Source organism: Semicossyphus pulcher, unplaced genomic scaffold (genome assembly GCF_022749685.1).
Source record: "Semicossyphus pulcher isolate SPU_LCO1_2020_fin unplaced genomic scaffold, fSemPul1.0.p SCAF_48, whole genome shotgun sequence".
NCBI classification, from domain to species: Eukaryota; Metazoa; Chordata; class Actinopteri; order Labriformes; family Labridae; genus Semicossyphus; species Semicossyphus pulcher.
In genome coordinates, this window is record NW_027211724.1 from 577,541 (window position 1) to 588,915 (window position 11,375).

The window sequence follows — 11,375 nt, forward strand, 5'->3', positions numbered from 1 at the left end:
ATGAACTGAAACGTGTGTGTGTGTGTGTGTGGGTGTATGTGTGTGTTTCATGTATACAAGTAGACAATACTCACTGATATATAGTGAAGCTGATGTGGACAGTGCTTATAACGCATTCTTATTCATATTTAGGTCATTATATGATAAACATTGTCCAATCAAGGAATATAATAAAAAGCTAGATATAATAATTGTCCATGGTTAACTAAAGGTTTACAAAATGCCTGTAAAAAGAAAAATGCATTGTACAGGAATTTCATTAGACAGAGAACTAAGGAGGCAGAAGATAAATATAAAACATATAGAAATAAGTTAACCAGTATTATAAGGATAAGTAAGAAAGATTATTATAAGAATAAACTAGATAATGATAAAGGGATATGGAATATATTGAACAGTATTATAAGAGATGGTGCTAAACAAAACAGCTTAACTAAATATTTTATCGAAAATGAAATTGAAAACCACAATATGGATGAGGTGGCAGATCGCTTCCATCAGTTTTTTGTTCATGTAGATCTACGGGGTAGAATTCTGGGTCGAGGGGCAGATGGGGAACATTTGGGGGAACTGGTTGACAGAAATCCATGCACAATGTTCCTTAATGTAGTGGAGGAAAATGAAATATTGGACATAGTTAAAAATTGCAAAAACAAAAAAACTACAGATTTTAATGATAATGACATGTCACTGGTCAAACAGGTCATTGAGGGCATTTCCAAGCCGCTGACACACATATGCAATCTGTCATTCAAAACCGGGAGCAAACTCCACTTGACAAACTACAGACCTGTCTCAATACTGCCACAATTTGCAAAAATATTGGAGAAACTTTTTAACAGTAGACTAGATTCATTTCTGGAAACAGATCAACTTCTCAGGCATTAATGGAATCCATAGAAAGAATCACAGACGCAGCTGACAATCAGCAACATGCAATTGGCATATTCACTGACCTCAAGAAAGCTGTTGATACGATTAATCACAATATATTATTCAATGAACTGGAGAAAATTGGTATAAGAGGCATTGCAATAGACTGGATTAAAAGTTATTTGGACAGACGTCAACAGTTTGTGAAGCTGGGTAATTATAGCTCTAAGTGCTTGGACATTGCTTGTGGCGTCCCCCAGGGGTCAGTATTGGGGCCCAAACTTTTTATTCTATACATCAATGATATTTGCCAAGTATCAAAGTGAATGTCAATGGTACTTTTTGCTAATGATACAAATGTTTTTTGCTCTGGTGATAATAAAGATAAACTACAGGAGGACATTAACGAAGAACTACATAAATTGAAGTTATGGTTTGATTGGAATAAATTATCTTTAAATGTGAGCAAGACAAAGTTTATGTTATTTGCTAAGTTCAGGCTAAACACACAGGTGCAGATAGAAATTGATGGAGTTGCTGTTGATCGGGTGCACGAAAACAAATTCTTAGGTGTGACAATAGATGACAGGCGTAGCTGGAAACCACATATTACACATGTAAAATACAGTGTAGCTAGAAGTATAGCAGTCATAAATAAAGCAAAGCAGGTTCTGGATCACAAGTCACTCCACACTCTATACTGTTCCCTAGTCTTGCCATATTTACATTATTGTGCTGAAGTTTGGGGTAATAACTATAAAAGTTCATTACAGTCACTAATCATTCTTCAACAGAGAGCAATAAGGACCATCCACAAGGTCGGCCATCTGGAACACACACACTATTTCTACAGTCTCAATTATTCAAATTCACCGACATAGTTACAAATCAAACGGCAATAATTATGTACAAGGCTAAGACCCATCAGCTACCAGCAAACATTCAAAACTGGTTTCATGAGCGTGAGGGGGGTTATAATTTGAGGGGAGAATTCAGTTTCAAAATACTGAACAGAAGTTCCACCATGAAAGGTTTTTGTGCATCACTGCTGCTGTAAAACTGTGGAACAGTCTGAGTGAGGAACAAGAGCAATGTCCAAGCATCCATCAGTTCAAAGCACGGTCCAAAAGTATGATGATCACAAGATACAGGAAGCCGTAATATCAAGAGTTGTTGTGTATGTAGGTATATTGTGTAAACATTTTGTTGTGTTATACTTGTGTTAATTAGGATAGAATCTTGTAAAGTATATGATATGGATGTCTATGCGTTTTTTTTCTTTCCTTTTTATATAAAATTGAATAGTATATTTTTATAAGAGTAGTACTGTAACCACGGAAGTCAACATGTAATTAATTAATTATTGTAAGTCACTACAAGAGGGGTGAGAGTAGATAAGGTTTACTTCTTCTCACTCCTTTTCGGATATGTTTAGTTTCTGTTGTTTCTCAGACGTCGATGATGCGCAGATGAAGAAAAGAACTTCTGCTGACACCGACTTGTTTGTATATAAGCACAGATTTATTACAAAGAATCAGCATCAGACAGGCTTCATGAATACCTGGGAGATCACCTCGGCCAAATAGTGTCTCCCAGAAACACAGTTCAACATGCACTTATATATGTCCGGGGTGTGTGTATGTTTCTCTTGTGTTTCACATTAGGACAAAGACCCTTTTCTTTCAACCCAAAAGACTCCTAACTCATCAACACATTAGACAGGGTCCTCTCCTCATTGGCATGTTTATAGTACCATATACATCATTTAGGACAGGGCATCAGTGACGTGCGGTCAGGAGAGGCAGGGGAGGCAGAGCCTCACCTGTCATCATAAATAAAATATATAATAAACAGATAAATTAAATGGTTATATTTATCAAATGGTTTGAACTATAAACTGATTTTCCATTTAACTTAAACAATTTGGATCGTTTTTTATTAAAAATCGCTGAATTTTCACATTTCCGTTCAAATACGGGGAAGAGACGCACAGTGAGGCAGCAGCAAGCTGAGCCTCACCTTGGATTGCGCAATCCCTCACAAACTGTGCTCTGCCATGCAATGAGAGCGTGTTACTGTCTCTCTGTATGTCGCCAATAAAACACTTTCAAACACTTTTAATATATGCCCCCCTGGCTTTCCATAGTTTAGCTGATGTATATAATATATGTGTGTAACCTGTTTAGTGTGCTCAGCGATCTTACAACGGCAGTGAAGAGGCACTGGGTGAGCCCAGAAATGTTTATGCTACTCCGCAGCTGCAGAGTAAGTGGCAGGTCAGTGGCAGGTCAGTGGCAGCTGCCTCAGACACCGGCAACTGGAGTGGAAGGCAGGAAGCAGGAAGTGCCACTACTCGCTGCCGCTGCCACGAACTGAGCCAGCCCTTGCTGTCAAATGGTGAATAATCTACTCTGTTGTTGGGTTCATATATTTGTAAATCTGATTCTGATGGAGTCAGTGCCTCACCAGCCATGAACCTCACCGCACGTCACTGCAGGGCATGTACCATTTGTTTTACTACTCCTGCACAACAACCTTCCAGAGTCACTTGTAAGCAGCTCACATCTCAGGTCAGATACATTTCTTTCTGTTTTGTTTTTGTTTTTTGCCTCTTTTTTGCTCTTTGAATCTGTTACTCACTTTGCATGTCTTTCTCTATGATTTTAAATTGCAGAATTGTTTGTTTTTATTGACATATTCGAAATAAACATGACTAAACTAAACTAAACTAAACTTCTGTCCTTTAAACAAGTCAAAATGTCTGCATTCAGCCCGAGCATTAAGCGATGCGAGGACGCCATTGGAATGAAAGGAATTATTATTATACTTAGGAATGAGTCTTCTATGTGGCAGCCTAAATATCAGAAGGGATGAAAGTGTACATCTGATACAGGTGTTTAAATGAGTGTGGCAGCTTGGCTCTATAGCCGCTACCAAATGCACAAACTCCAGCCCCCACAGAAGGTGTCATCTAAGGGTCCACATAGGGTAGACAGATACATCATGCCAACGGGGTCCATACTTGAACAAACTCCTCCTCCTTCATGCGATCCTCCTCAAACTTGGTCAGGACGCTGACGATTAACAGTTGTTAAAATCCCGACTTTAGGTCAGAGGGCGTGGCCGTGGTGGGATACGGAAGTTTGATACCTGCCTACCTACAAGACATGAAGTTGTTGTAACTCTCATATACAACATTCAATCTTTCTCATGTACGACACGAGTCCCTGAACACAACTACCGATGTTAGCTAGAGCCATAGAGCTACCTACTGCAAACAGGAAATGACATGTGTTAGACGTTGGTGTACCCCTCTGATCAGGTGCAACATATCAACCTCAGATGTGGTCGGATTAACCCCTCGGTGATGCTTTATTGTAAAGACGTGAACTGTGATGTCGTGCTTCGAAACAGGAAGTTCTTTTTAAAGGGGCAGAGGTTGCTCACAGACATATTCAACTTGGCACATGTGTCAGGAATACCTTAATGTAAATATTATGGATTGGCCTGGCATAATAGCTCTATAGCGCCCCCTACAAAAACACTTTGGCAGGCTCACGTAACATAACAAGACTTAAAGAACAGCGTCTGGGCTCCTCGACCTACACCCAACAGGAAGTCGGCCATTTTGCTATTTTGACATGAAAGCACATTTTTGCATATTTACACTCCTTCTTTTATTTATCAATCAAGGTGAAAATCTGTAATCTGATCTAAAAGACACCGAAGGTGAGAAGTTGATGAAGGTTTGTTTGAGAGCACGCCACGTTTTGTTCACATCTCAATGCTGCATTCAGTCAGTCACAGCGCTGCCGCTGTGCTCTCTACAGTTGATGTACAGCTCTCTACAGCTTCTATAGCGCCACATAGTGGACACAGGAAGTGACATTTTCCTCCCTACTAAAATCTTTAAAGCACATTACGATTCAGAGCCCTGTCAGATGTTTTGAGCTGTGCCGGAGCACGTTCATGGCTAACGCAGTCTCTCTTCTTCTTCTGTTAGCGAACACTTCCGTACCTCGCATCATAAAAACACTCCAGTAAAACAAGCGCTCTGTCTTTCTGTTGCAGTGCATCAAAATATGGATCGAATGTGATCGGACCTCCTCACTCTCCTGCTGTCTTTGAATCTCTCTATGAGGCGTTTGAGGTCTGGCTGGATGTCTGGACCTCTGGGCTCTGAGTGGACTCATAATAAACTGTATAATATATAATAACACATTTTGACATTGTGAAAGAAAAACACACGAAGCACAGAAACGATGTCGAACCTCTGTTTTATTGCAAAGCCTCAGACAGTGTCAGCAGCGCCGGGTACCATCCTGCTGCTATCGGAGGGACGTTTGATATCGTCCCACACTCCAGCGTAGCGGCTGCAACTTGTACTCAGTTACTCTGACGTTGTTGTGGTTGTGGTGGAGCTCTGGTCTAAATTAGAGCTGGTGCTCACCACGTTTCCAGAGGAATCCACTTCCTGCACGATGGTGACGACGCGGGTGGTCTTTGTTGTCTTGCTGCAGAAACACAGGACGAATCACTACGTTTGAATACAATCACGATAAGTATAAAAAGTTTTCTCTCTTTTCTCTGGTTGAGGCTCCACATGATGGACAGTCAGGTGGAGCTGATGAACTCTTTTGTCCAACGTGTCTGAACGAGTCCCTGAACTCACCTCTCGGTCTCCCCCTCCATCAGCCTCCTGTACTCGGCGATCTCCATCTCCAGTCTGGTCTTGATGTCCAGCAGGTCCACGAACAGAACCTTTTGGTTCTCCAGGTCTCCCCTCAGCTGGGCCAGCTGCTCCTCCAGAGCCATCACCTGCCTCTGGTACCCTGTTAGCATGTTAGCGTAGCGACTCCTGGTCTCCTCCAGAGTCACCTCCAAAGCTCTTTTCTGTCAGAAGGAGGAGGAGGAGAAGCGTCGGGTCAGCAGTGAAAACTTTCAAACCCTCAGATGTTCAGATGTGTACGGAAGCTCAATGCTGCCACAAAACAAACATGTAAACAATGAAACTCTGAATTCGGACGGTTTTTTAATGACTTGTAACTTTTCATCGGGCAGAAAAATGTGTCGAGTTAACGAGTCAATTTCAATATTTCATCGTCAGTAAAAAACTAAGTGAAACTCTCTCAGGATAGTTTTTAATTGAAAAACATTTTAATCTTTTTTTTGATCGAGGTCGTTCAAATGTTCCAGCTGTGCTTGTTTTTGTATTGATGTCATTTATTTAATGATAATCTAATGCTTCTTTCTGTGCAGCCTAAAAGTTATTAAAGTTAAAATAGTTATAAGATCAATTTAAAGAGGATTATTCAAAGATCTGTTTTTATGACCTGAAATTAAAACAAAAGTATAAAAACTAATAAAGTTATCAAATGATTGTTTAATATTCACTGATATTTATTAATACAGTGATTTTATATCTTAGCACAAAAACACTAACTTATAGTTTATCCCAAATAAAATCACGTTTAACATTTTAACTGTGTTCGTAAAGAAGAATGTATAAATATAAATTAATATCAAACATTTTTCTTCTTTTAACACACTTCATGATCAATACCGTGGTTTAAGTAAACATCAATGCACCAGAGTAATATTATATATAATGTGTCCATTATGTATTGATGCAATGATTTTCAGTCAGTAGTTAACATGGAAGGGTCCTTTACGATCCACATGTTGTGACTGCATCAGAGACGGTATCTGTTCGTCATGCTGTGACAGCGTTCCTAAAAGGAGATTGAAGACGGAAACACCTCTCCTTTAAAATCACAACCTAACTAATTGTAACCCCTCGTGATATGTTTCGCAAAACATTGTTATTATTGTTGTTGTTGTTGTTGTTGTTGTTGTTGTGATATAAGTGTGATATGTGTTGCTCACCTTGCTGAGCTGAGCCTGCAGTTTGATCTCCAGAGTCTGAACGGTTCGTTTGATCTCTCCGATCTCAGACTTGGACGTGTGCAGCGTCTCCGTGCTCACGGCTACGTCTTTGTTCAGCTCGGCCGTCTGAGGACAAAAACAATCAGTGATGTGATTGATGGAAGTGATGTGACTGATCACAGATCGGGAAACTGAAACAAGTCACGCTGTAAAGGTAAACATGACCTTTACCGACCTTTTTCAATCACTGTAACAAACAAAGGTCCTTCAGTCTAATCACATGACCTTTCAGCCTAATCACATGACCTTCAGTCTAATCACATGACCTTCAGTCTAATCACATGACCTTCAGTCTAATCACATGACCTTTATTCTAATCACATGACCTTCAGTCTAATCACATGACCTTTCAGTCTAATCACATGACCTTTATTCTAATCACATGACCTTCAGTCTAATCACATGACCTTCAGTCTAATCACATGACCTTCAGTCTAATCACATGACCTTTCAGCCTAATCACATGACCTTCAGTCTAATCACATGACCTTTAGTCTAATCACATGACCTTTCAGCCTAATCACATGACCTTTCAGTCTAATCACATGACCTTTAGCCTAATCACATGACCTTCCTACACAGATGGAGTTTCATATAGCGTCAGTCTGAATCCTTTAAAGTGAAACCATTACGATTGGTTCTGTTTAAAATGTGTCCAGCAGGGGGCAGCATCAGAGCAGCAAACAGGGCTGTGTGGTCTCACCTTGGCCTGGAACCAGGACTCCAGCTCTTTGCGGTTCTTGGTGGCGACGCTCTCGTAGTGTTCTCTGATTCCGGCCATGACGGCAGACAGGTCCTCCTGAGGGGCGGCGTCCACCTCCACGTTCACCTGTCCTCCCATCTGAGCCCGCATGGCCAGCAGGTCCTGCAGGAAGAACCCGGTTACTCCTCTGATTCCTGATCTGTTCATGTGTTTGTGTCTGGTTTCTGTAGTCTCACCTCCTCGTGGTTCCTCTTCAGCTGGATCAGCTCCTCCCGCAGACTCTCCACCTGCAGCCCCAGGTCGGCCCGGCTCATGGTCAGCTCGTCGTGGACCCTCTTCAGCCCAAGGATGTCGGCCTCCACGGACTGACGCATGGACAGCTCGTTATCGTACCTGAAGAAACACCGACAGAGTTCAGGAAGTGTTTGAGAAGAACTGACAAAGAGACAAAAGTAATCAGATTGTTTCACGTTCTTCAGTCTCGGCAGATTTAAAGTCTCACTCACTTCACTCTGAAGTCGTCGGTGGCGAGCTTGGCGTTGTCAATGGCAAGGACGAGGGCGGCGTTTCCACGAACAGCGATGTAAATCTGAGGACGAGAAAAACTGTGAACATCTGGTGGTTTGGCTTCAGTGGATATTAAACAGCAGTGCAGCTCTGTGGCCACCAGGTGGAGCTACAAACACTCAGATTACAAATGTTTGCTCCAATTCTTTTAGAGTTTACATCTTTTTTATCTCATCGCTAAAATTCTTAACCCTGATTTAGAGCTAAATAAAAATGTATCTAAATGTTTTTAACCCTGATAAGTTTTCTTCCCTCATTTCATTTCTCTGTAGTGACTTCAAAGTGAATATCAAGAGCTGAAAACATAAAAACACTGAAAACAAAAAAACACTGAAAACATAAAAACACTGACAACAAAAAAACACTAAAAACATAAAAACAGTGAAAACAAAAAAACACTAAAAACAAAAAAACACTGAAAAGAAAAAAACACTGACAACAAAAAAACACTGAAAACAAAAAACACTGACAACAAAAAAACACTTAAAACAAAAAAACACTGACAACAAAAAAACAGTGAAAACAAAAAAACACTAAAAACATAAAAACAGTGAAAACAAAAAAACACTAAAAACAAAAAAACACTGAAAAGAAAAAAACACTGAAAACATAAAAACACTGACAACAAAAAAACACTGACAACAAAAAAACACTGACAACAAAAAAACACTAAAAACATAAAAACAGTGAAAACAAAAAAACACTAAAAACAAAAAAACACTAAAAACAAAAAAACACTGAAAAGAAAAAAACACTGACAACAAAAAAACACTGAAAACAAAAAACACTGACAACAAAAAAACACTGAAAACAAAAAAACACTGACAACAAAAAAACACTTAAAACAAAAAAACACTGAAAACATAAAAACACTGACAACAAAAAAACACTTAAAACATAAAAACACTGAAAACAAAAAAACACTGACAACAAAAAAACACTGACAACAAAAAAACACTTAAAACATAAAAACACTGAAAACAAAAAAACACTGACAACAAAAAAACACTGACAACAAAAAAACACTTAAAACAAAAAAACACTGAAAACATAAAAACACTGACAACAAAAAAACACTTAAAACATAAAAACACTGAAAACAAAAAAACACTGACAACAAAAAAACACTGAAAACAAAAAAACACTTAAAACATAAAAACACTTAAAAGAAAAAAACACTTAAAACAAAAAAACACTGAAAACAAAAAACACTGACAACAAAAAAACACTTAAAACAAAAAAACACTGAAAACAAAAAAACACTTAAAACAAAAAAACACTTAAAACATAAAAACACTGAAAACAAAAAAACACTGACAACAAAAAAACACTTAAAACAAAAAAAACACTTAAAACATAAAAACACTGAAAAGAAAAAAACACTTAAAACAAAAAAACACTGAAAACAAAAAACACTGACAACAAAAAAACACTTAAAACAAAAAAACACTTAAAACAAAAAAACACTGAAAACATAAAAACACTGACAACAAAAAAACACTTAAAACAAAAAAACACTTAAAACATAAAAACACTTAAAACATAAAAACACTTAAAACAAAAGTTTACAGCCTGAAAATCAAAAAAGGTTTAAAAAATGCTTTCAGTGATGTTTTAAGTCATAAATATGTAAACTGAAAACTAAATTTTAACAATATGACAAATCAAGTTGTTTATAAGGTAACAAAAAAGCTTAAGAGAAAAACTATAAAACAAAAAAGATTAAATTCAATTTTAACTTTTAAAAGCGAAAAAGAAACATTAAAAATATATTTAAATTATATGAAATACTGATTTAAACTAATCTCAAATGTAAAGCTAAAAGAAGGAATAACTTAATTTAAATGTCACATTTAAATATTGATAAATGTATTAATGTCAGTAAACTTTCTGCACTCAGTTAAAGTCACCTGTTACCTGCTGACACCTGCCCCCCCCACCTCTCATCAGGTGTTTAAACAAACTATAATAACAAATATTTACTGATGATGAGAACATACAGAACCTATTTACATGTTAACAGACACATGTTCACGTGTTATTTGTTTGTTATATGATGCTGACCACAATCCATTCATATTTGCATCTTTTAACATGTTGCTTAATAAAATCAATGAAATTAGATTCTGTTTGTTCGTGTTGGACACAGTTTGACCCGAAGAGCGTGAGAGAGAAGACTACAGACATGACACACTGTACATGAACAGAGTGCCTGCAGACAATCTACGGAGTCACAGAAGGGCCACAGAAAGACTGAATGATAGAAATATAAAGAAGAAATATACCAAAGTAAAAGAGAATAATTAAGCACCTTTTCAGCTGCTTTGGGTGCGTCTTCTTTACATCTGTCATTTTGCTATTCAAATTCTTTTCCTTTTCTTTTGCAGATTATTTTTCATAATGTGACTCTATGACTCCAGATCAGCCACCCTGAGAAGGTTCTGTCCAGCCACCAAACATTTCACCTCATAACTCCATCTCTGACTCTGGTGTTGATTGGTTAAACATGTTGACACCTTTCTGCTGAGATGTGCTACCTGAGAGGCTAAATTCAGGGTAAGGTTGTCCCTGTATGATCTGTTGTTTTCTGCTCAAACTTCAGGTGTCTGTCTCTGTTCTCACCTTGTCCTGCAGGTCTTTGATGCGGATGTTGTAACCACGGAAGTCGTGAAGCTCTGGTACAGCTTTGTTTTCTAGGAACTGTCTGATCTGAAGCTCCAGGTCTCCGTTGGCCTTCTCCAGGCTGCGCACCTTCTCCAGGTAGGTGGCCAGGCGGTCGTTGAGGTTCTGCATGGTCTCCTTCTCGCTGACGGCGATGTCAATGGCGTCGGCCAGATCGAGGTTGCCGCCGGCTGCAGGGCTAGACGAGAAGTTGAAGGAGGCCTTGGAGACGCGGACCCCTGATCCTCCGGCTCCTCCGTACACGCTGCCGGCTCCGTTGCTGCCGACCCGGCGGGAGGAGGTCATGGAGGGGCCCATCACGATGGAGCTCCTGACGGGGGAGAAGCTGCTGCGGGTGGAGAAGGTGGTCATGCTGGTCGTAGGCTCTGAGTGGAGAGTGAGGAGCTGCTGGGACGTTGGGGACTTTTATGGCTCAAGATGAGGCCGGGGGCGTGGGAGGGGGCTGGTCATGTTGGGATTACAAACAAGCCTGAGGGAGTCTCAGCGAGGCCCCGGGGCCCCGACAGCAAACAGGTCTGAGCCGAGCGGTGAGGACCGGCAGGTCGGGTGGGTTTACACCAGAAACAGAGAGTGCTCCCTGACCCTCAGGGGGGGCTCAGGGGCC

The 11,375-nt window shown here is 39.6% G+C and overlaps 1 protein-coding gene across 1 annotated transcript; it reads right to left on the reverse strand.

Annotated features, from left to right (window-relative positions):
• Nucleotides 1–5,263: 5,263 nt before the first annotated feature.
• LOC138608271 (keratin, type I cytoskeletal 50 kDa-like) lies at nt 5,264–11,122 on the reverse strand. The gene is made up of 7 exons (XM_069680808.1): nt 10,712–11,122; nt 8,029–8,111; nt 7,759–7,915; nt 7,523–7,684; nt 6,760–6,885; nt 5,546–5,766; nt 5,264–5,387 (listed from the first exon to the last, which is right to left on the reverse strand). The coding sequence occupies exons 1-7, from the start codon at nt 11,120–11,122 to the stop codon at nt 5,264–5,266; spliced, it is 1,284 nt and encodes a 427-aa protein (XP_069536909.1).
• Between the last annotated feature and the right edge of the window lie 253 nt (nt 11,123–11,375).

Bases quoted from the DNA above. Each gene is read 5' to 3' on its own strand.
- LOC138608271 (XM_069680808.1), bottom strand. From the start codon at position 11,122: ATGACCACCTTCTCCACCCGCAGCAGCTTCTCCCCCGTCAGGAGCTCC. The intron at 8,112-10,711 runs GTGAGAACAGAG...TCTCGTCCTCAG, and splicing joins TCAAAGACCTGCAGGACAAG to ATTTACATCGCTGTTCGTGG. The intron at 5,388-5,545 runs GTGAGTTCAGGG...GTGTTTCTGCAG, and splicing joins ATGGAGGGGGAGACCGAGAG to CAAGACAACAAAGACCACCC.